The following is a 24,620-nucleotide window of genomic DNA, read 5'->3' as shown; positions in this document are numbered from 1 at the left end:
TGCTGTAAAAGGAATTAGAGATGATAAAGGTGACATGAAAACGGGAGAAAAAGATATCCTTGAAGTATGGAGTAATTACTTTGAAAAACTGCTAAATGAAACAAGCAGTGATGACAGCACAGTGGTAAAAAACACTGACCAGGCATGCAGTCAGGAATACATATCCATACTTGAAGTAGAAAAAGCCATCAAAGGCTTGAAATGTGGAAAGGCAGCAGGAGTAGATGATATTCGACCAGAAATGCTGAAGTATGGTGGTATAAGAGTATTACAGTGGCTGCACTGCATAGTTCAGAAAGCCTGGACAGAGGGACGAATTCCCGATGATTGGAGTAGAGCTCTCATAGTACCCATATATAAAAAGGGAAATAAAACTGAATGTGAGAATTACAGAGGTATTTCTCTACTGAGTGTTCCTGGCAAGATCTATGCAAGTATACTTGAGAAACGGTTGAGAAGAATTGTGGAAGAAAAGCTTGGTGAAGAACAAGCTGGATTCAGGCCAAATAGAGGCTGTCAGGATCAGATCTTCACTTTACGACAAATAGTCGAGAAAGCATGGGAATATAACAAAGATCTGTATTTAAGTTTTGTCGATCTGGAAAAGGCATATGACAAGGTGCCAAGAGAGAAGCTATTCAATACGCTGCAGTTATATGGTGTGAATGGGGCATTATACCAAGCAATACTTAGTCTTTATTTGAGTTGTAAGTCAGCAGTCAGAATTGAAGGAAGTACAGGAAGATGGTTTAATGTTAAATCTGGTGTGAGACAAGGATGTACATTATCCCCTCTGTTATTCATTATCTATATGGATCACATTATGAAGGAAAGTGGTATTAAACATGATATCAAAATTGGAGATGTTAATGTCAGCTCTTTGCTTTATGCAGATGATGTTATACTTCTAAATAAATCTGCTACAAGTCTGCAAGATTCTCTGACTAAATTGAATAGCTGTTGTAATAGATATGGTATGAAGGTCAGCAATAAAAAGACAAAGACAATGAAAATAGGCAGAATCATTGAAAATGTCAACTGTGTTGTGAATGGAGAACCTGTGGAACAAGTAAAACATTTCAGCTATTTAGGCACGATTTTTACTGAAGATGGTAAATTAAATATAGAAATAGACAACAGAATCAGCAAAGCTGGTATGGTGGGAAGTCAATTGAATAAATTCATATGGAATAAGAGAGAAATTAGTCGGAACACTAAATTAGCTGTATACAAGACAGTGTTCAAACCAGTTTTAACTTATGGATCTGAGAGCTGGGTCAGAAGTAAAACACTTGACCAAAGACTAGAGACCACAGATATGAGAGTCCTGAGAAAGATTATAGGCGTGAACAGATGGCAACAATGGCAATATCATATTAAAAACGAGGATATTAGGAAAGAACTTGACATTGTCAGCATCCAGGAATGCGTTAGCAGAGCTAATCTCAGGTGGTATGGTCACTTAAATAGAATGGGCGAGGAAAGATTAGCAAAACAAGTGTTCTCTGCCAGGGTGGCAGCAAAACGACCCAGAGGAAGGCCAAGATATAGGTGGATTGATACGATACAAAGTGCTTTAGACGATAGAAATATAAGATCTGATAATGTTGGAGTCTTGACAAGTAACAGACTGATTTGGAGGAAAATTTTAGATAGGAAATTAATAATGATGTAATTTTTTTCATGTAGTACTATCATATCCTGTACACCCCTTGAGGGTACATGGCAGGAATTTGATGATGATGATGATGATGATGAGAAAAGGTAATCAGCATACTCATGAGCAATATGAAGTGCAGGCAAGCAGACTGAAGTAAATCCAAAATAATTGTTTCATTATGCAGCAAGTAAGAGGAAGAATGACTATGGAAGGATAACTTTAATTAATGATGATGTAAGAAGGTGACAAAAACCAAAGAAGCAGTTGAGTTGCTGAGTGATTACTTTGCAAAGGTGTATTGTCCAAGTGGAGATTTTGTAGTTGTTTCTGATGTCACAATGTCGAGGTAGATGAACAGGAAGTGCTCACCATACTAAAATTAACAATGAATACAGCAGCTGGACTTGATGGCAAAGTGTTCTTTGGTGATATTTTCTCAGCCAAGAGAAAACTTCTTTACAGAGATTAGTAGCCCTTTTTCTGAATCTATTGGAGGATCATAATCTACCAAGGCAGAGATAGTGCTCAGCAAGTTAAGTTTACATTTCTTACAAGTCCATGTTTAGAATAACTGTATAATTAACTTTATCTCTTTTAGTGATCACGTTGCTATTTTTCAGAGATTGAATAGCACATAATTCATTTCTAATGCAAGTATTTTTAGGTGGCCTGGCTACATTGACTTATGATACAGGACTTTAGGTCATCTGAATGACTTAAAGTTCCAAAGTTCAGTTTTTTGCTGTGGCTGGAAATCAATTTACTGCACATTTAATTGAGATTATGCTAAATAAAACTGTACATAGACAGTTATACCTGTCTATGTTTTTTTGGAATACATTACATAACTTTTTTAAAAAAGTTATGTAATGCCATGCTGAGTATCAGAGGATATTCTAGCCCATTCAATGGTAGTTAACTGAATTTGGTTATTTGCATTTGAGGATCAAATAATGGAGAGTTACATTAGGTTTTTTTTTATTTATTTTTATTTTTTTATTTTTATTTTTTACATTACAGTTTTCCTTTATGTAACATTAGAGAATTAGTATTTGTAACATCAGTCAATATAATCAAGCTTTATATTGAATCAATACAATCAGTAATGTTGGAAGTTACAGCAGTATCAAATTAATAAAATTTTATTTTTATTTTATCCTTGGCTTTCCTTTATATGTTATTCTATAGATCTATGTTTTAGTAAGCTTAATATTAACTTCTGATAATGACACTACTATAAGTTTATTTAAGGTAATTAGCAATACTATAAATATTGTTAATTGCCTTAAATTTGCAATAAGAATAAACTTGAGACTACCTACTGCAATGGAAACATTATTTTTCATTGGTCTTAACTTCTGATTTAGTGTTCATTTTGGAATTTTTTTTTTAATAAACACATAATGGGAAAAACAAACTCCAAGGAATAAAATTAATGAAAAAATTCTGTTATAGATGCAATGCATGGTTGACAACTAGCATTCTTAGTAAGTTCATATAGTACATTGGAATAAACACTAATATTAGTATAGACAGCAGGTACTCCAGGCTGAGCACATTTAAATCCTGACGAAACCAATCCTACAAGTATAAAACCATTATCTGCTTGGATATAAAGGCCACCTCCAGAATCTCCCTGTAAATAAAGATACAGATATGCAATGTGATGAGAAGAATTGCCATTCCATTCTGAGTTCAACACACCAACTCCTATGTCATATAATGAGGACAGGGGAAAACTCTTTTCTCCATCTATTTTATTAGATGAAGAAGAGTTGCCTGTTCATTTTTCTGTTATAAAATATTTAATTACACCATACAAAATGATTGTAAATAGGAAAGGAAAAGTATTCTAAAAAAAAAACTTTACAACTATTACAAAAATATATCCCATGTTATGTGAAAATGTTCTGAGAATCAGTATCAGAATTCTAGATATAAATGCATAGAAATTTATTATTTGTGCATGTTATTAACATACTTATTTTATTAAAGATATGTTAAAGGGATAAATAAGGAAATGTAATGTGGAGAAAATAAGCATTCCAAAACTTTTTTTTTCTTCCAAAAACAAAGGAATAACCCACTTAAAACTTTTTCTCAGTTTTCCTCATGACTAATGAAATCTAAAATAAGAGTAATAAAAAATATGCAACAAAAAGTACGAAAACAACAGACATCTTAATCCTTTGAACCTCTGAGGAACATCCATTAAGCATTTTCCTTTTAATATGCTACTGCATTTGTTATATATATATGCCAGCCTAAACATTAAAAAATTATTGTGAAGAGAAAATGAACATATTAAAATTTACCAAGATAAATCTGAAAAGAATACAACATGGTCACATTTAAAGATTTACCTACTAATTTTACATATTTTTAATGAATCCAAATTTAATAACATTAAGAACATTTTGACTTGGATTTACAATAATAGCTTGTATTATTAGCTACCCAATTGTTTGGCTGACCTTCCAAATGTAGTAGCATGAAATAGCTGCATTCAGTTGTATTTCTAAAAATACTTACTGCACAGGAATCCTTTCCTTTTTCTCCACCAGCACACATCATACTTTGAGTTAAAAGCTTGTTTTCTATATAGCAGTCCTTGGGACTAATAATTGGTACTTGAACCTCTTGTAGGACATGAGGAAGTGGACCATCTGTAATGTAAGTGAAAATTTCAGTACTTTCTTGAATCTGAATATGATTTTTGAAATCTTATAATATCCAAGTATTTTATTCAAAATTTGTTTTCAGAGTACAATAATATTACAATAGTATAATAATCTCAGCTCAGGAAAGATACCACAGAAATGGAAAGAATGTATGATATGATAGTTCCATTGTACAAGGGTGGTGCAAAATCTGATGTGTCTAACACAGACTTGTCAGTATCTCTGGAGCGGTGATGAAGATTGTAGAGAAGATGGTAAGAATTCATATACAAAAATGGGTTGACAGAAGTAATTTTCAAGAAATGGAATGGGTTTACTACACAGGTCATGTTTCAGTAATTTGCTAGTATTTCATAATAATGTTATGGCTGAGGAAGGGAATGGATACACTATAATACTGTTGGACTTTGCTAAGTCATAAATTGTTGCATAAACTGGAGAATATGGAATTGGAGTATAACCTAATGACTTGGATAAGTAGGCAGTTCATGGACAAGTATCAGAAAGTTGCATATGGTGGGTGTGAATCTGCCAGATTTAACGTGATCATTGGTATACCCCAGAGAACACTGGTTCATTTCTTGAATCAATGTTGCTCAATCTATAAGTTAATGAATAATGGGAAAGACCAGACAGGATATGTTAAGTTGTTTACTGATACAAAGATAAGGAAATCACGGATATTAATGATATACAGCACTTATAGAATGATTTGAATAAGCTGGAACAGTAGGCAAATGATAATGGCTGTCAATTCATTGTTAGTAAGTATTAAGTAATGCACATTGGCATGATGAGGTTTCTCAATCCCACCAATAACAACAAGAAACTGATGAGGCTAGGGATCTTGGAGTTATGGTGGATAGGTATTTGAAATTCAAAGATCACATTACAAGAATGGCAAATACAATTAAGAGGATAATTTCAATACTGAAATGAACATTGATACATAAAAACAAGGAAGTCATTTTGACTCTTTACAAGGCTTTGATATGACTACACCTGGATTACTGTGCAATTTGGTCTTCGGTTTGGAGGGGGATAAAGAAGAGTTACAAAGATTATTATTATTGTACAGGTGCCTCCATGGAGTCCAAAGCCTCATCACAGGAGACCCAAAACTATCCACACAATCTATCATACCTCTCCTTGAACCCATTAACAGACAAAGTACTCACAACCGACTCTGGCAACTCATTCACAACTCTCCAAGCAAAAAATCTAGTCCTCACACCCCTACTAACTACACCTTTATTCAACTTCCAGGGATGACTTCTAGCCAAGTGCTGATACATTTTCCCTTGCATCAATCCTATAAAATCCTTTAAGTAACTTAAATGTTTCTATCATATCCCCTCTTTTTCTCCTATCAGCCAACTTCTGCAACCCAGACATCCTCAATCTATCCTCATAGGGAACATTTCACAGACCACTCACCATCTTGGTTGCTTGCCTCTGAATCTTCTCCACAGCTTCCTCATCCCATGATACCAGACCTGAGCATAGTAATCCAGATGTGAATGTATTAAGACCTTATAAAGGTGGAATAACAACTTTCTTATCTCTGCTTGTTAGTGTGTTCTTCAACAGCCAAGTTAATCTTATGGGCAACCTCAGCAATATGCCTCTAAACTTTAACTCTCTATCTACCACCACCCCTAAATCTCTAACTTCTTCTATTTCTTGGAGTACAGTTCCATCAATGTGATACACAGCTTGTAATCTATTTATCTCAAAATGTGTAACTTTACATTTCTCCACATTGAACCAATACCCATTCCTTTTGCCCATACTGACAACCTATTTAAATCGTCCTGCAAGCTCTCCACATCACCTTCATTAACTATTACTCTATCTAATTTTGCATCATCAGCAAACAGCTGAATATTTCCTTTCAGGTTATTTCAGTTATATACAAATTAAACAGTAGTGGTCCCAGCACTGAACCTTGGGGCACACCACTAGTCACCTGTTTTTGCCCTGATTCTTCCTCTTCGTATACCATGGAGAGAAGGGACAAGAAGAGCGGCGTGTGTGTGTGGGGGGGGAGTGCTGATGATGATAACGGGAATTATGTCCACATGAGATAGATATGAAAGAGGAAAATAGTGGCAATGGTTGTGAAGCAGTGGTGTGAGGTGGAGGTTGAGAGGAAGATATATTTATTATTATTATTATAATGTTATACCTCCAGGGAGTCCAAAGACTCATCGAGGGAGGGCACCCACCTACTCCACAAACGTCATCTACCGCCCACTCTCGCCACTAGTATTTTCATAAACAATCACAAACATTCATGTCCTCGGTGGGATTCGAACTCACAGCCTTTTGGCTGGAGGGCAGATAGGCTAACCACTTGGCCAGCCAAGCTGCATTTAGTTGGATGTTGCTATAGGCCAGGGAAGGTGGAGGGTGGTGATGAAGACATGTATAAACTTGGGTTAGTTAACAAAGGAATGGTAATTATTATGTGCAATTTTAATTATGGCACTGTGGACTGGAATGAAGAGATAGCATTTATTATTGTTGTTTTAAGGATACTTGCGACATAAGACTGAATGATATAATCACGTAATCACAAGAAAGATATTTATTTAACCAAATATTTCGGTCTGGAAATAGCAGACCATCGTCGGTGGTATTACAAGAACAGTTTAAAAAATATACAAGCTAGAATACTAACAATAGATCGTTGAAATTAGAACATGCCGCGTGATGTTATATCACTAAGTATGAAACGAAATATTTTGAAGTAGAAACATGATTGAATTTGCTATTAAAAAAAAAAAAAAAAAAAAAAAAAAAAAAAAAAAAAAAAAATTAATGAGTAATCTTGATTAGGCTTTCCCAGATTTTTGATATAGATATGCAGTCATTACGATTCAGGTTGGGATGATGGAAAGCGTGGAGGCCTTGCTCCATCATCCCAACCTGAATCGTAATGACTGCATATCTATATCAAAAATCTGGGAAAGCCTAATCAAGATTACTCATTAATTTTTTTTTTTTTTTTTTTTTTTTTTTTTTAATAGCAAATTCAATCATGTTTCTACTTCAAAATATTTCGTTTCATACTTAGTGATATAACATCACGCGGCATGTTCTAATTTCAACGATCTATTGTTAGTATTCTAGCTTGTATATTTTTTAAACTGTTCTTGTAATACCACCGACGATGGTCTGCTATTTCCAGACCGAAATATTTGGTTAAATAAATATCTTTCTTGTGATTACGTGATTATATCATTCAGCATTTATTATTATTATCTTAAAACACCATGGACTCATGTAGGAGGTCTCTTTTGTCATACACACAGCTCATCGTACTGTGCCTTAAACACATTAAAATTTTCTTGAGAGCATAATTTGTAGTTCTTGAGGCCTTGTAGTTCCACATTACAACCATTACCACTATTTCCCCCTTGCATCTTGACTCATTTTCTATCATCGGCCTAACAATGAAAAAACGAATTTATAATTTCAAAATTATTTTTATTTTTCAACGTAATCTTCCTTAAGACTAATACATTTATTCCAGTGATGCCCCAGCACCATTATCCTGTCCCTGTAGTGGTTCTCAGTAAGATCTGCAAAACACCCCTCTACGGCTATAATCACTTTTGATTCAAAGAAAAATGCTGACCAGCGAGGAAGAGTTTTAGTTTTGGGAAGAGATAGAAGTCAGAGGGAGCCAAATCTGGGGAATAGGGTGGATGGCAAGTGGCCCCAAAGAAATAGGAAAAAAACACTAGAAAATTTTCCAAAAATATTTTCCTAAATAAAATTCATTTTTTTATTTATGTTGTGTTGTGTATTCTATTTCTGTACTACTTATGAAAAGCGATCAGTAGTGTATATTCTCAAATTGTCTACTCAACTCCGCCCCAGTTTTGAAGATGTCACATCAGATAATGGCGATGATGTAGAGGACCCCCTTTACATACAGAAATAAAAAAGTTATGATGCCATTGTATAAGGCCTTGATCAGGCCTCATATGGATTATTGTGCACAGATTTGTCACCGGGTTTTCATGGTGATGATATGTCAGAAAGGGTCCAGAGAAGATTCACAGAAGTGGTCGGTGATCTTTGGAATGTGGAGTATGAGGACAGATTGAGAGAATGTAAATTGAAAGTCTCATGAATAGGAGAAGGAGGGGTGGTATGGTTGAGCCATATAAGCTAGTCATGGGTTGTTATCGGATTGATATATGGAAAAGATTTTTCATAGAATGGGAGAAGGGGGGGGGGTAGAAGAGGAGGCCATCCCTAGAAATTGTATAAGGAGGGTGTGAGCAGAGGAGTGAGGAGAAGGTTCATTGCATTGAGAGTGGTTAGTGAGTGGAATGCATTGCCTGAGTGCATGTTGTGAACGTAGATACATTGAATCAGTTAAAGGCACAGTTGGATGAGCTTTGTGTGCAATAGTGTGTACCTCCCATGATGAGTTGCTGATTCCATGGAGGTCTGATGTTAATAATAATACCACTTTTTGATATCTGTCCAGCAGCCATCCTATTATCCACATAACCAGTGTCTTATCCATCCCCATTTGATCTAATTTGCATAACAGAGTTCCACGTGGTACTGTCCAATGCCTTTCCAAAATCCAGCCGAATCATCATATAGCTATTTCCTTTATCTAACTCAGCTGTTACTCTATTATAAAAAATTAGTAAATTACTAAGGCATGACCACCACTTCACAAAGCCATGTTGACCCTCATTCAGGAACATATTCTTATCCACCCATTCTTGAATTCTCTTTATGACCAATTTTTCCAGTACTTTTACCACCATGCCTGAGATAACCTATAACTTGCTACTGTAGTCTTAGAACATCCTTTATGCAAGGGAATTATTCTGCCCTCTTTCCATTCCTTTGGAACTCTACCAGACTGAGACTTAAATTAAAATTTACCAGCCTGACTGGCCAAGTGGTTAGCATATCTGCTCTCCTGCTAAAAGGCTACGGGTTCGAATCCGCCTTGGGCATGGATTTTTGTGATTGTCTGGAAATATTAGCGGTAGATGGCATTGGTATAGTTATGGTCAATTGGTGGATTGAGTGGAGACAGAGTTGTAGAGCAGGTGCCCTCCCTTGATGAGTCTTTGGACTCCCTGGAGGAGTGAAATAATAAAAAAAAAAGCCTAGTCAGAGGCATTGCCACTTCCCTTGTACATTCTCACAAAACCCAAGCTGATATTCCATCTAATCCCACAACTGTATTTACATTGAGATTCTGCAATATCCTAAGAACTTCCAATTCATCCTCCTCTGTTTCCACATCAGTTTCTGTCACATATGTTACAGTAGTGACTTCACTTGGATGATATACTCTTGCAAAGTGGTCACTCACTAACTCAACTATTTTATATGCTTCTGTCAACTCATCCATCAGCACTCATTAAGGTTAATCTTCCTAATCATTCTTCCTCTTACTTACCATGTAACGAAAGAACTCTTTGTGATTTCCTTTGGCTTGCTGGTTAGATTCTTCTCGTAATCTGATTTTGCCTTCTGTACCATGCTGGTCACCTTTCTTACCTGAGCCTTGTACTGTTCAAATGTTCTCTGAATTCTGGAGCCCTTTCTCAGCACTCCAGAGCTTTTGATTCCTTCCAGAAAACTAGTGAGGTGCATAAAATTTATATTGCTATCTCAGATTTATATTGCTTATCTTACATTTCATGACTTTGCTGTCACCTTTTTCCTTATATACCCTCCACAACATTTTCTTCTTCTTCTTCTGCAGCTGATGCTTAATGATATTACTCATTCATCTAACTCCTACCTGATTAACCCTCTTCAGTTTAGGTATACAATTTAATATTGCTTCCTCTAGATGCCCCTTAACTATCTCTCATGCACTACTAACATCCTTACCCTACAGTGTTTTATGCCATGGCACTGATTCAAACTTCCTCCTAAGTTTGTCATAATCACTTGCCTTCTAGTCCCACATCCTTCCTTAACAGAATATTCCTCATGTTTTACAATTTCACAAATCAAGCCCACATGATTACTTTCACCAATCAGAGACAATGTGGCCACCTTGGGTTATGGATAGTTCTCCTGATCCTATGACCAGGTCCAGTACTCTCACACCCCCTTGTCTCCACCATCACATGCTGCCTCAAGTAATAATCTATAAGTAGGTGTATAAATTTCATTTCCTTCCTGCCTTGTGATCTTTTTTCCTTCCAGTCTATATCTCCACAGTTGAAGATATAGAGATATAGACTTCCCCCATAATAATCACTCGACCTGCACTCATTTTACTAATTTGCCAATGCATGTCTTCCAGATCATTTGTGAAGGTCAAGATGTTAGTAATAATATTCATTACAGCATAATGAAGTAGGTCAAATAATTAGAATTGTGTGTTATGAAAATGTATACTACTAAACCAGTCTTATTTCAATATGGGTTCATTTACTTCCAAGATTAGCTTTAGAATTTAAATATAAATTAAAGAAAGAAACAATTCTTTGATGTACAAAATACAAAAAAGCCAGTTATTTTATTTTATTTATTATTCTATTTTATTTTATTTATTATTTTTTGGAGCCTAGACTTGGTTTATTTCATGGAATGCAGAGAAATATGCAAATATAAAAATGGAAATAAATTTATTATAGTGGTATTAGTGCAATACTTTTTTTTGTTTAAATGTTCTCTACATTCTGGAGTCCTCCCTCAGCATTGCAGACCCTTTGATTTCTTCCACAAAACTACTGAGCTGCATGCCCTCCCACAATGAGTCCTTGGACTCCCTGAAGGTGTCACTTAATAATAATAATAATAATAATAAAATTTATATTGTTATCTTACATTTATATTGCCTTATCTTACATTTGGGTAATACAAACTAGAATGAGAAATACATAACCACAGTAAACATTGAAATTATGATAACATATAAATATTTTACTACACCTCTTCTATAACATTAACATCACTATAATGGAACAAGAAAATAAACATTAAAAAGGTGACTGGAATATCTATCATCTAGATGCCAACTCAAGTATATGATGGACTAAAACAATGTGGTATTAGGAAAAATAACAGTCTTGAATTGCAATACAATATATGACTACTAAAATGAATTTAAATGTATTTAAGCATATGTAATTTTATTAATCATCATGCTACTGAATTTTAAAAATCACATACAATATGCAATCACTTACTATATGATAATCTTCCCCAGCCAGTAGCTATTCCCATGGTTCCTGTTAAAATGGACACATTTTGTGGTGCTAAGCAAGCAGTTCTAATATGGATTCCCAGGGGTACTTCATCTTCAAGTTCAAGAATTGCTATATCATTATCCTTAATAACTTTTTGATACTTTTTATGGATGAAGGCTTTTGCAATGTTCTTAATGTAATTACTGGAATCGGTTTTTGAAAATATGTCATAATCACCAATGTTAACAGCTATTTCTGACAAAGAGCGCCTGAAATGAAAACAATATTTATAATGGACACATGTGACACTTCATGTGACATTTGCCTAAAAATTGGTGTAGCCTACTTAAAAGAGATGTAAGGATCTTTTTGTTATTATAATATTCTCATTCACAGCTGAAACACTACAATAAACTAGTATAGTAGAGCATGTATATATATATATATATATATATATATATATATATATATATATATATATATATATATTTTTTTTTTATTTGCTTTCTATGTTCCCACGCCTGAAGAAGTCGGACAATCTGATGATGTTGCGTTTTGAATAAATTTAATTGTTTTTTCTAGTTCTCGGATCTAAGTCAGTATATATATATATAATTTTTCTTCATTTTGTAAATCATTTAGTCTATTCCAAAGCACTGTTGTTTTGCACAATTAAGTTAATTAAGTTAATAGTAAATTAACTTGTGCTGAAACATTGCCGCTGCATCAATCCTATAAACTCATTTAAGTAACTTAAATGTTTCCATCATATCCCCCTTTTTCACCTGTTAACCAATTCTGTACCCCCCCCTACACACACTCAATCTATCCTAATCGAGAACATTCCACAGGCTGATCACCATCTTGGTTGCTCGCCTTTGGATCTCTCTTCCACCACTTCCCCAAGAAACCCAGGAGATCAAAACCAAACACAGTAAACAAGATGTGGATGTATCAAGCCTTTATAAAGAGGAGCAACAACTTCCATAACTCTACTCGTTAGTGTATTCTTGGCTATTGGAGAATTCCAATAGCCAAGCAATCTTATGAACTTAGAAACCTTGCCAATAAGCCTGCTAAACTGAACTCTCTATCTATCACCACATCCAGATCCCGAGCGTCATCTATTTCCTGGAGTACAGTTCCATCAATGTGATACAAAGTTTGTAATTGATTTATCCCAAAACTTTACATTTCTTCACATTAAACTGACGTCCATTATCTTTTGCCCATACTGATAGCTTATTTAAATCATCCTCCAAGCTCCACCTTGATTAACAATTACTCTACCTAATTTTGTATCATCAGCAAACAACTGAATATTTCCTTTACGATTATTTCCTATATCATTTATGTACATCGGTGAACTTATTTTGGTGAAAGAATTTCCTTTTTTGAAAAATGAAACATAAGATTGAATTTTCAATCCATTAGATTTCCTTTTACCTCTGGAAAATGGTACGAATAACAGCATTTAAGGAATTAGTTATACATATTGTTATAATTTTATTTGATTTGCCATTGCAAGGTTTGTGTACTGAAACAAAGTGTAGTGTAGTGTATGACATTACCAAAAATTTAAATAGGATTTGTGAATGAAAAAAAGATCAACTAATATTAGGGAAAAAAAATAAGTGAAAGAGTCTTGAGGTACTCCAACAGTGAAAATGTAGCTAAAGGATATCCACCTTCACATTACTAAGACTTTAAATAGGATTTGTGAATGAAGAAAAGACCAACTAATATCAGGAAGAAAAAATAAATTAAAGAACAGTGAAAGAGCCTTGAGGTATTCCAACAACTAAAATGTACCTCAATGAACAACCAGAGAGAAAAGAAGATCCAATTTCAAAACACATGTGTATTTTTTAAGAGAATGTGCTAAAGAACAAGAAGAGATAGTGCCATTGACATGTCTGTTTAATGAAAGTCTGGAAAAGTCTTTTAGGAGTGGAAGTAGGATAAAATAGTCCCATTATATAAGTAGAGGTAGAATGGAGGATTCATGCTATAGGGAAGCTTATATTTTTGCAGGGGTTGTTAGGATTTTGGAAAAATTAGTAAGAGCTTGTATACAGAATAAGGCAAATGAGATTAATATTATTTATGGTCAGCATGGGTTTCTTAAGGGATGCTCTTGTTTCAGTAATCTGGTTGCCTTTTATAATAAAGTATCAAAAGTAGTTAATGCTGGGAAAAGCATAAATTGCCATTTTTCTGAATTTTGCAAAGGCCTTTGACAGGGTACCACATAATAAGTTGATATATGTTGCAACATGCAGCAAAGTATTGATATATATAAGTAGCAACAATACAAATATCTCAAATTCTGTTGTTTTTTTTTTTCAACATTTTTCTTGTTTATACATGTTATAAAGACATCTGTAAGAATTTGTTTTGCATTTTTCTAGTAGTTACTCGGTGCTTGAGTAAAAGGTTTTTTTTTTTTTTTTTCAACCAAATGCACATGTAAATCAAATCACAAATATATAATACAACAGTGCCATGTGAGAGTGTGGGAGGCAATGATTAGAGTAAATCAAATAGAATGGAAGAGAAAAATAGAGAATTGGATAAGTTTAAAGCTGCACTGTGCATGGATGTTGAATCAACATCTACTTGTGTTGTCACTTGCTTAGAATAAAGTGGAGTAATGGTGGTATTAATGGTCAGCTTATGGAGCAGCTGCCATGAAAATACCTATAAAAATATATAGTGCAGAAACAGAACATCTATGAGAAAGTGACTGGCAGGAGTGTGTGTGTGTGAGAGAGCGAAACAGAGAGAGAGGAGGAGGTGATTATCATGTATTCATCTATTATTAAATCACTTAAGGAATTGAACAACGTAGATACGAATATAAATTAAATTACGCTTTAATAAATATTTCCGATATTTCGGCAACGTCACATTGCCATTTTCAAAAGGAACTTACAAAAAAAAAGGCACATGCACGTAGGCAATACAACACAGTAACTGAGAATGAAGAGATGCTATTGTTCTCCTAAAAGTCCTGATGGTGCCCTCTAGCGGGCTAATTAGGTGTTCTTGACCGTTGGGCTGAAGATCTGCTGATGTAAGCCTCCCAAATTTGGGGCAGTCGCATACAACCAAATTTGTTGAGGTTTGGAGAGTTTCTTAGGGCTGAGGTTGATTCCATAAATAGTCTTTCGAATTTGTATTTGCTACGGTGTATTACTGTAGCTTTCTTCCACCGTATTCTGTGGCATGTATCCAGAGCATGGTCTGCAAGACCAGAATGGCTGTACTTGTGAAAACGGATGTAGTCCTTGTGTTCAGAAATTCTGATATTCGCTGTCCTGCCTGTTTGGCCAAAGTAAGACGGTTTACAACTGCAAGGGACCTGGCATACACCAGGTAGGTCTAGGGGAAGTGGGTGGTCTTTGGTGGAGCAGATAAGGGATGCCAATTTTCTGTTAGGCCTGTAACAGGAGGTCAGGTCATGTTTTTTTAAGATTTTGGTAATTTTTTCCGAGGTGCCTCGGATGTAGGGAATGGTGATGGATTTAGAGTAATCCTTGTTGTGTGTGTGTGTGTGGGGGGGGGGGGGCTGTGGTTTGTAGGTTTTAATATTTTTTTTTTTTTTGGATTTTTTTTTGGCGGGGGTAGCCATTGGCTGAGAAAGTGTTGAGAATGTGATTTAGTTCAGTGTTTAGGGCCATGTCGTTAGAACAGATTAGTTTAGCCCTGTTGTATAGTGTTTTCACCACTCCATATTGTTGTAGGGGGGGGGGGGATTGTTCCTCTTTTTCCAGGGTGAACTTGATTCTGGGGTGTTGGTTGTTTATATGTGTTAGGAAGGAGAGGAGTGTTTCAGAGCCATGTGGCCAAATAGCAAACACATCATCAACGTAGCGAAGCCATATGGTTGGTTTTTGTGGGGCAGAGGCTAAGGCGGTTTCTTCAAAGGTCTCCAATTAAGAAATTGGCCAAGGGTGGGGAGAGTGGTGAACCCATGGCTGTCCCCTCTATTTGTTTGTAGAATTTTCTCTGCCAAATGAAATAACCTGAGTTCATTGTGAACTGAAATAGGGCTGAGATATCGAGAGAAAATTTAGCTTGGATTAGCTCTAAAGTTTCCTTGAGTGGGAGATTTGTGAATAAGGAGGAGATGTCAAAGCTGACCATTATGTCAGTATGTTGGAGTGTAAGGTTTTCTATGCTGGCTTTGAAGTGGGCTGAGTTTTTTATGTGCAATGGTGTGTTGCCATAGTGTGTGAGCTCTTTGGCCAAATGTTTAGCTAATTTGTATGTTGGGGAATCAATTTATTAAAGTGTAATTTAATTTAAGAGCCTGCGTAGCTCAGTGGATGTGGCATTTGCACACCACGGTGCTTGGCCGCACGAAGGAAGACTTGGTTTCGAGTCTAGTCGGCGACTAGAGGAAATTTTTCTAAGCCTTTTTTCGACTGCTTCCTGAATTAGTCAATCTCTGGCAAGTGGGTTTTTCGTCCCGTAAACTCAAGAAAATCGACCGTAGAACCCACATTATTTCAGACATTAAATATATTGTGTTAGGGTTAGGGACCACGAGATGGCGGCACATTTGAGCCGTGTCTCTTCACTGTGTACCGCTTAATTAGTGATAGCCTTGGGCCATCTATCTCTGATTGGTACCAGGGGAGATTGAACTGTCCACCCAGTCTCCAAAAGTTAGATAGGGCTAAATGGCCTCGCCTACTCCCCATATACGGGAATAAAAAGGCGTTAGCTGATTTTTTTTTTTTTTTTTGTAATTTAATTTATATTCGTATCTACATTGTTCAATTCCTTATGTGATTTAATAATGCATAACCAACGTATAAGTCTGTCTACGAGAATTCATCTATTAAGTAGGATGTCCTTTTCTGGATAGCATCAAGCATTCTTAGAGAGGTTTTTGATGCACCACTTGTGCATCAAATGCAAGAACATTTGGAGTACTGCACCAGAGTATTCTCACAGTGGGTGTTGGATTTCTAAAGTGTTAGAAATGAGAGTGTGTTGCACTGGCAAGAAATAATGTCTTGAACTGAAGAGTACACCTTGTTTTTCTGAGGCTGAGGGAATATAGATGTGATGCATGAAAAACTGGATATGTTAATTAGCCCAAGAAGTGAAATCTGATCTTGACTAAAATATCAAAAGTAAGGGGAAATGAAGAGAATGAAGTGAGATCTTTCTTATAAGAAATAAGAGAGGGCTGCTTTATTTTGGTTGTTCACATTAAAGTTCACTACACCAGTACTCTCCATTGGCTGAAGATAAAAAGTTCACTGTTTAAGACATTGGTTATGGAAAACTGAACTCTGAATCATTTCAGTAGTACCACATGGTTTGTTGAATGAATAGAAGAATAGGGTGCACATGTTTAGTAAAACTATAGAGACAGAATTTGGATTTGAAGTTAGTAAGAGAAGGTTATTATTATTATTACTACTATGGGCGACTCCAAGGAGTCCTTAGACTCATCGAGGGAGGCCCTAAACATCATGTATACACAACTATTCGACATTCTCACAGTAACTATCATACCTTGCCTTGAACTCATTCACTGTCATAGCACCCACAACAGACTCTGGCAGCTTATTCCACTCATTTACCACTCTAAAAGTAAAGAACCCAGCTCTTAACACCCTTACTAACCACACTCTTGCCCAGCTTCCATAGATGTCCCCTAGTCCTCCCACCACCACCACCTGATCTCAAAAATATCCTCTGAATTAATCCTATAGAAACCCTTCAGCAATTTGAATGTCTCAATCATATCTCCTCTTTTCTGCCTATCAACCAATTTCTGCAACCCACAAATCTTCAACCTGTTCTTATAAGGTTCATTCCATAGACCTGTTATCATCTTGGTCACTCGCCTCTGGATCCTCTCAACCTCCTCCCCATCAAAATGAAACCTAGGTGACCAAATCTGGGCACAGTAGTCGAGATGAGGTCTTATCAAGGCTCATTGTCTTATCTTGTTCATTAACGATACAGGGAAGGATCTAAGAGGAACAGTTCATTTGTTCACTGATGATGCAAAGTTGGGTAGGGCAATAGTGAATGCAGAAGATGTCAAAATCTTGCAGGATGATTTGGATAGATTGGAGGTCTGGGCTAAGGAGAATGGATGTCAATTTAATGTGACAAAATGTAAGGTTATTCATTTTGGGGTGAAAAGATTAGCAGCAGCAGTATACCACATTGGCGGAACTGTACGCCAGGAGATTGATGAGGCCAGGAACTTGGGAGTGTTGGTGGATAAGGAGATGAAGTTTAGGGGCACATTGCAAAAGTGGCTAAATCAGCTCATATCACTTGGTTGCTGAAGAATACTTTGACGAGCAGAACATATAGGAGGAAGAGTGGGAGTAAAAGTATGGAGTGCTAAAGTACCCTCAAATGAATAGAGAGAAAGAGAGAGAGAGAGAGAGAGATCTGAAGAGAGGAAACAGACCGCCATGACATGCAGTGAGTGAATGATCAGAGAATAAACTGGCAATCTATAAACAAAGAGCAGAAGGCAAACCATAAAATGGTAACTTGGTAAAGAGGTCTCTCTTCCAGACCAGACCTGATCAAATGCTCAGGAAATGTCAAGAGTGGTGGAATCCATGTTGGTGATTAGCAATTAACTGTGGATAGTGAAGAAGTTGGCTGTTAATGATCTTCTTTTCGAGAGGATTAAAGTGAGGACAAATTAACAATAGTTTGTTGACTATATCATATCTCTCCTTTTAAGGATGGGCTAGATAATCTTGCTTACATTTTGGATAGAAGCTAAATGAATGATACAGGAGAGATATTAATTGTGAAGCAGAAATTGGGATAAAAATCTGAAGATTTTAATACCCCAATTTATCCCCATCAGCATCTGAAGAACTCTGATGGCTTTTTGGTGAAAGCGCAAAATGGGATGAGCTGTTCATGATCCAGTAGTAGGTGATTTTGTGAGCACTTTGTCATGTATGCTGTTCATGATTAATGATCAAGGAAAATCAACTTGGTCATTGATATAAGAGTTGGTGGAGAAGATAGATGCAAAAAGATCAGCCTTGTCTTTGGATGATGTTAGCAGTACCATCAGGATGTGCAGAAGCATGAAAAGTCACAAGTTGTGCTCAATAGCTTTAGTGAGGGACTAGAAAGACAAGTTTACTCATTTGAGCAAATGTGGCCTTTTAGAAGGAACTGAATAGACTATATGAGCAGGGAAATGAGTAGAGCTTTCAGTTCAATGTTGCAAAATGCAAGGTCTTGAAATTTGGTAGCAAACATTGGGATGCAGAGTATACAATTAATGGAGAAATTTTGAAGGAGATAGAAGAAATGAGAGATTTGGGAGTGATGTACAGTGACTCGAAGTTTAAGGGTCATCACATCAGATTATGGCAATAATGAGGAGGATATTCACATGCAGAAGCAAAGAGGTTATGTTCCTTGTATAAGGCTTTATTCAGGCCACATATGGACTACTGTGTGCAGATTGGGTTGCTGGTTTTCAGGGGAATGAAGATGCATTGAAGAGTGTCCAGAGAAGGTTTACTAATTGAGTGTCAGATCTGTGGGATGTCAGATATGAGGAGAGATTGAGGGAGTGCAACTTACAGAGCCTTGTGAATAAAAGACAAAGAAGAGAGAATATGATTGAGACATAAGTTGAGTAGGGCAGGGTTTTGAAAACTTCTTGCTAAAGTGGAGCCCTAAAGTAAACAGAATTTTTTTGCAGAGCTCTCACAATGCAATCTTTAAAATAAACATGAAAAAAAAGGAAGAAATCAATAAACACTCACCATTTTATAATTAAGTGCTCCATAAATTCAAAACATTTATGTTCATTTTAATGACTACATTACAGTTGTTGTTTTGAACTGCAAAGTTTTTTAAAGTCTAGTATGATGGATATAACTTGTAGCATCATGTCATTGATTCATTAATTAAAAATAATAATAATAAGTGAATGTTTGTAAACAAGATTTGCTTGTGGAGCCCTAAGGCTCTGCAGAACCCGCTCTGGGAAACCCTGGGGTAGGGGTTGTTGCCAGATTAATGTGGAGGAGATTTTTCAGAAATTAGAAGGACGCAAAGGTAGAACTCTGAAATGCACTGCCTGAAAGTGTGGTGAGTGTAAAAACTGTGAATAGGTTTAAAGCATGGTTTGATGATTTTTTGCATGAGAGAATATACACCTCCTATGATGAGTCCTTTGATCCCATGAAGGTCGTATGTTAATAATAATAATAATAATTTCACACTTTCAGTCTGATTTGAATTTGTTGATTTTATTATTATTATTATTATTTTTTTTTTTTTTTTTATAGATGTTGTCAGCTGTTGTATAGGCTGAGTGAAAAGCTGGGAATTTTTGCCTTGAGCCATTTGAGACTGCTAAATATTTATTTTAGACTGCTTTGTCACATATGCTAAAGAACTGAGGCTTGGATAGTTGTCAGAAATTTTGGAGTGAGAATAACATTGCTCATTCTAGCAAGAAATCTTTTGGTTATTATGGATATCTACTCCAGTCATATGACTGTTTTTTTTTTTTTTTTACCAAATATCTACTCCAGTCATATAACTGGAGTATATATTTGGATCAGGAGAACAAAAAAAGTAATCAGACCATGAAACAGAGGAGTAGTATTCACACAAATCATTCCAATTGGTACCACTGATGTACCAAAGAATGTGGACTGAGACCAGCTAAGTGAAGGATGATCTGTAGAAAAGGAAACAAGGGTATGGTCAGAATTATCAAGAAAAGAGATGAAATCAGTAGTATATTTGGATTGAGAACTAGTTAAAAAAAGGACCAGGGTGTTGGAGAATCATCAGAATTATTCAGTGTTCAGGTTGGTGGACAGATCATTTCTGTTAGATCATTACTAACAGCAGATACTTTGGCAACTCTTCTAGTTTGATTATGTATAATTAGAGAAGGAAAGCCAGTTTGAATTGTGAACATTGAAATCTCCAAGAAAGATGATCTCAATATTTGGATGCTTAAACTTAAGAAAAAACAATAGTTGGGCATAAGTAATCAAAGAAATTAGAATGGTTATCATAATTTAAGAGCAGTGAAAGCAGCAAATGAAAGCAACAAAGTGTGGCAAGGAAATGTTGAGGCAAAGCAGATGATAGATCATAAAGAGAAGATTCAAAATTTAAGATTCTTTGATATTGAATATCAAATGCATGTGTACAGCCCTTCTTCTTATAGAAGCATGTAGTTTGAATGGTTGAGGTGGACGTTGCCAATGATACCTGTTGAGGTTCTGAGAAAAAGAACAGATCAGGTTTTGATGCATGTATGTGGGTGGTGCACATCCTTAAGAACTATGCTAAGGACACAAATATTGGTGAAGTGGATATAAAAGTATTTTTTGGTATGGTATTCTGTATGTGATGTTGTGCCAATAAGAAGATAGAGAAGATAGAACAGGGGGAGGAGTACTGTTGATGATAGCTGATGTGTTGCAGCCAAAGAAAGTAGTATATCAAGATGATAGACATGTGAATGAGAGTTCATCTGAGGTGGTCTGGTGTGAAATAGTGACCAACACAACCAAATATACAGTTGGTTGCTGCTATAGGGCGGCGGGGGGGATATTGAATTCATGCATCATCAAATTAGTGCAATGAGTGCAGGTTTAGTGATTATTATGGGGGATTTCAATTATGGTGATATCAATTGGAAGGAGGAAATATCACGTGGCAAAAAGGAAATCGAGTTCATACATCTTCTGCGAGATAATTACTTGAAACAGCACATAACTGAAGAGATGTGGTGTGAGAGGGTTGGACTGGTCATTGGTTCAGAGGATATATGCATAAGTAAGGTGTCCTCGTTACCTCCAATTGGTGAGAGCGATCATGTGGTATTGACTTGGGAGGTTTCAAAATCTGTGGATTTTTCTGTTAAGAAAGGGGTATATACGGAACTACAGGTTAGGCAATTATAACAAGCTTCGGAGTGAGCTTGCAGCCATCCCATGGCAGAACATATTGCAGGAGAAAGATGTTAGCGGTGCATGGGATAAAATCAGTGGGTATCTGAGGAAAGCAATATCAGATTGTGTCCCCATGGTCAGGAAGACAAACAAGGTAGACGTTAGATGGATGAGCAGTAGTATCAAGCTTGATCTGCAAAAAAAGAAAATGTTATGGAGAATGTACAAGGAGAAAGGCGATCAGTACACCCATGAGCAGTACAAGGCTCAAGCTAGGAAGGTTACCAGCATAGTAAGAAAAGCTAAATCAGATTATGAGAAGGCCTTAGCCAATGAGATCAAGGGTAATCCCAAAGAGTTCTTCCGCTATCTGGCAAGTAAAAGGAAGAATGACTTTGGAAGGATAACTTTAGTGGGTGCTGATGGTATTGAGGTGACAAATTCAGATGTAATAGTTGAGTTACTGAGTGATCACTTTTCAAAAGTCTATCACCCACATGAGGATATCTCTGTACCTGTAGCAATAACTAATGTGAGAATTGAAGTTAAGAAATCAGAGGTATTTAATATATTGCAAAATTTAAATGCAAACATTGCTGTAGATTTAGATGGAATATCAGCTCGGGTGTTGCATGAATGTGCAAAGGAATTGTCAATGCCTCTGACTTGGTTATTTAACTTAAGTTTGAACTCTGGTATGGTCCCTAGGGAGTGGAAGGAAGGCAAAGTAGTTCCTTTGCATAAAGGTGGCTCAGAAACTGCAGTAGTTAATTACAGACCAATCACCATCTCGGGAGTGGGTAAAAGTATTGGAAAAAAGTTGGTTAAAGACAAAATTCAAGAATGTTGAATCAGGATATGATACTCTATAGGGTCAACATGGTTTTGTTAAAAGGTAGTCCTGCCTTAGCAATCCATTAACTTTTTATAACAGAATGACATCTGAGTTGGACAAAGGAAATGGCTACACAGTGGTACTTCTGGATTTTGCTAAGGCTTTTGACAGGATACCCCATAGAACACTGTTACGCAAATTGGAGCAGATGGGAATGGATATTAAATTGGTGATATGGATAGGAGAATGGCTCAGGGAGAGATACCATAAGGTGGTGTATGGAGGAGCCGAGTCCAGAATGAGGCAGGTGACCAGTGGTGTGCCTCAGGGCTCTGTGCTTGGGCCAATGTTGTTTAATTTGTACATAAATGATATAGGAAATGGCTTGAGGGGAGATATTCAGTTGTTTGCTGATGATGCAAAGTTGGGTAGGCCAATAAAAAATCAAGCTGATGTTGAGAGTTTGCAGGATGATTTAAATAAGCTGGCAAAATGGGCAAAGGGTAATGGATGTCAGTTCAATGTGGAAAAGTGTAAGGTTATGCATTTTGGGATTAAAAGATTACTGGCTGTGTACTACATTGATGGAATGGTACTCCAAGAGATTGATGAGGCTAGGGACTTAGGGAGTGTTGGTGGATAGGGAGATGAAGTTCAGGGGATACATTGCTAAGGTGTCCAAGATTACACATAGGATTATGTGGTGATTGAGGAACACACTAACATCCAGAGATAAAGAGGTTATTATTCCTATTTATAAAGCATTGATACTTCCACATTTGGATTACTGCGCTCAGGTCTGGTCTCCTGGATTCCTTGGAGATGAGGAGGTTGTGGAGAGGGTTCAGAGGAGAGTGACTAGGTTGGTGAGTGATGTAAAAAATGCTCCCTACATTGATAGATTGAGAGCTTGTGGATTGCAGAGGTTGGTTGATAGGCAGAGAAGAGGGGATATGATAGAAACATTTAAATTACTAAAAGGTTTTTATAAGATTGATGCAGGGGAAATGTTTCAGCTGTGTGATAGTGATGGAAGAACAAGAGGTCATCTCTGGAAATTAAAGAAAAGTGTGGTTAACAAGGGTGTGAGAATGAGCTTTTTCTCCTGGAGGGTGGTGAATGAGTGGAATTCATTGCCAGACTCAGTTGTGAGTTCTTCATCTGCAAATGAATTCAAGAAGAGATATGATAGATATTGTTTTGCTAGTTTAGGCCTCTCACGATGAGTCTACTGACTCCATGGAGATACCCGTAATAATAATAATAATAATAATAATAATAATAATAATAATAAATTACTTGGCTATTGGAGAACATATTAACAAGTAGAGATAAGTAAACTGTTATTCCTCTTTAAGGTCTTGATACATCTATATCTGGATTATTGTGCTCAGCTCTGGTTTCCTGGATTTCTTGGAGGATTGGTGGAAGAGATTCAGAATCAAGTGACCAAGATGGTGAGTGGTCTGTGAAATGTGCGCTATGAGAACAGATTGAGGGAGTGCGTGAATTAAAGAAGTTGGTTGATAGGGTGAAAAAAAGGAGATATGATAGAAACATTTAAGTTAATTAAAAGGTTTTTATAGGATTGATGTAGAGAAAATGTTTCAGCACTTGGTTAGAGGGACAGAATAAGAGGTCAACCCTGAAAGTTGAGTAAAGGTGTGGTTAGTAGGGAATTGAGGACTAGATTTTTCGCTTGGTGAGTTTGAATGAATGGATTGGGTTCAAGGAGGGGCATATATGATAAGTTGAGTGAGTAGTTTGGCTCTCTCACGATGAGTCTTCGGACTGCATGTAGGTGCCCATACAATAATAATAATAATAATTTTGTACAATATTGTTTTGTATGTCAGTTTAATTTAACAGCACAGATAAGTCAGCATGATGCCACCATTTAGTAATAAAGGTTATGTGGTTTTGACATGTGAGATGGCTAGGCAGGTGCAAGCTTCCCTTAACAAAAGAGCCCATACAATAAAAATAATAATTTTGTACAATATTGTGTTGTATGTCAATTTAATTTAACAGCATGGATAAGTTAGCATGATGTCACCATTTAGTAATAATGGTTATGTGGTTTTGACATGCGAGACGGCTAGGCAGGTGCAAGCTTCCTTAACAAAAGAGTTGTGTGGAATTACAAAGTAGGAGACTCTCATAAAATGGAAATGAACTGGTATGCTATGCTGCCATGGCATGATTAGTTGAAGGAGACAAAAATTGGTATTAAGCTCTTGCTCAGCAAACTACTATCCTACGGTCTGCCTTCTACCCTCTGCAATTGGGTTTCCAGCTTCCGTT

At 36.3% G+C, this 24,620-nt stretch overlaps 1 protein-coding gene across 1 annotated transcript in view; it reads right to left on the bottom strand.

Moving 5' to 3' along the window:
* Window positions 1–3,092: 3,092 nt before the first annotated feature.
* The window catches only part of LOC150109470 (venom protease-like), an 81,710-nt gene continuing 60,182 nt past the window's right edge, over window positions 3,093–24,620 (bottom strand). Inside the window, exons 4-6 of the mRNA XM_090402429.1 lie at window positions 11,538–11,806; window positions 4,193–4,383; window positions 3,093–3,296 (exon numbers count right to left, since the gene is read on the bottom strand). Coding sequence (XP_090258555.1) covers window positions 3,093–3,296; window positions 4,193–4,383; window positions 11,538–11,806 — 664 coding nt within the window. The remainder of the gene's footprint in view (window positions 3,297–4,192; window positions 4,384–11,537; window positions 11,807–24,620) is intronic.

The sequence above is a fragment of the Typopeltis vanoorti genome, chromosome 2 (genome assembly GCF_054136105.1).
Source record: "Typopeltis vanoorti isolate ZY-2024b chromosome 2, IOZ_Tvanoo_1.0, whole genome shotgun sequence".
NCBI classification, from domain to species: Eukaryota; Metazoa; Arthropoda; class Arachnida; order Uropygi; family Thelyphonidae; genus Typopeltis; species Typopeltis vanoorti.
This window is presented reverse-complemented; position numbering and strand designations above follow the sequence as displayed.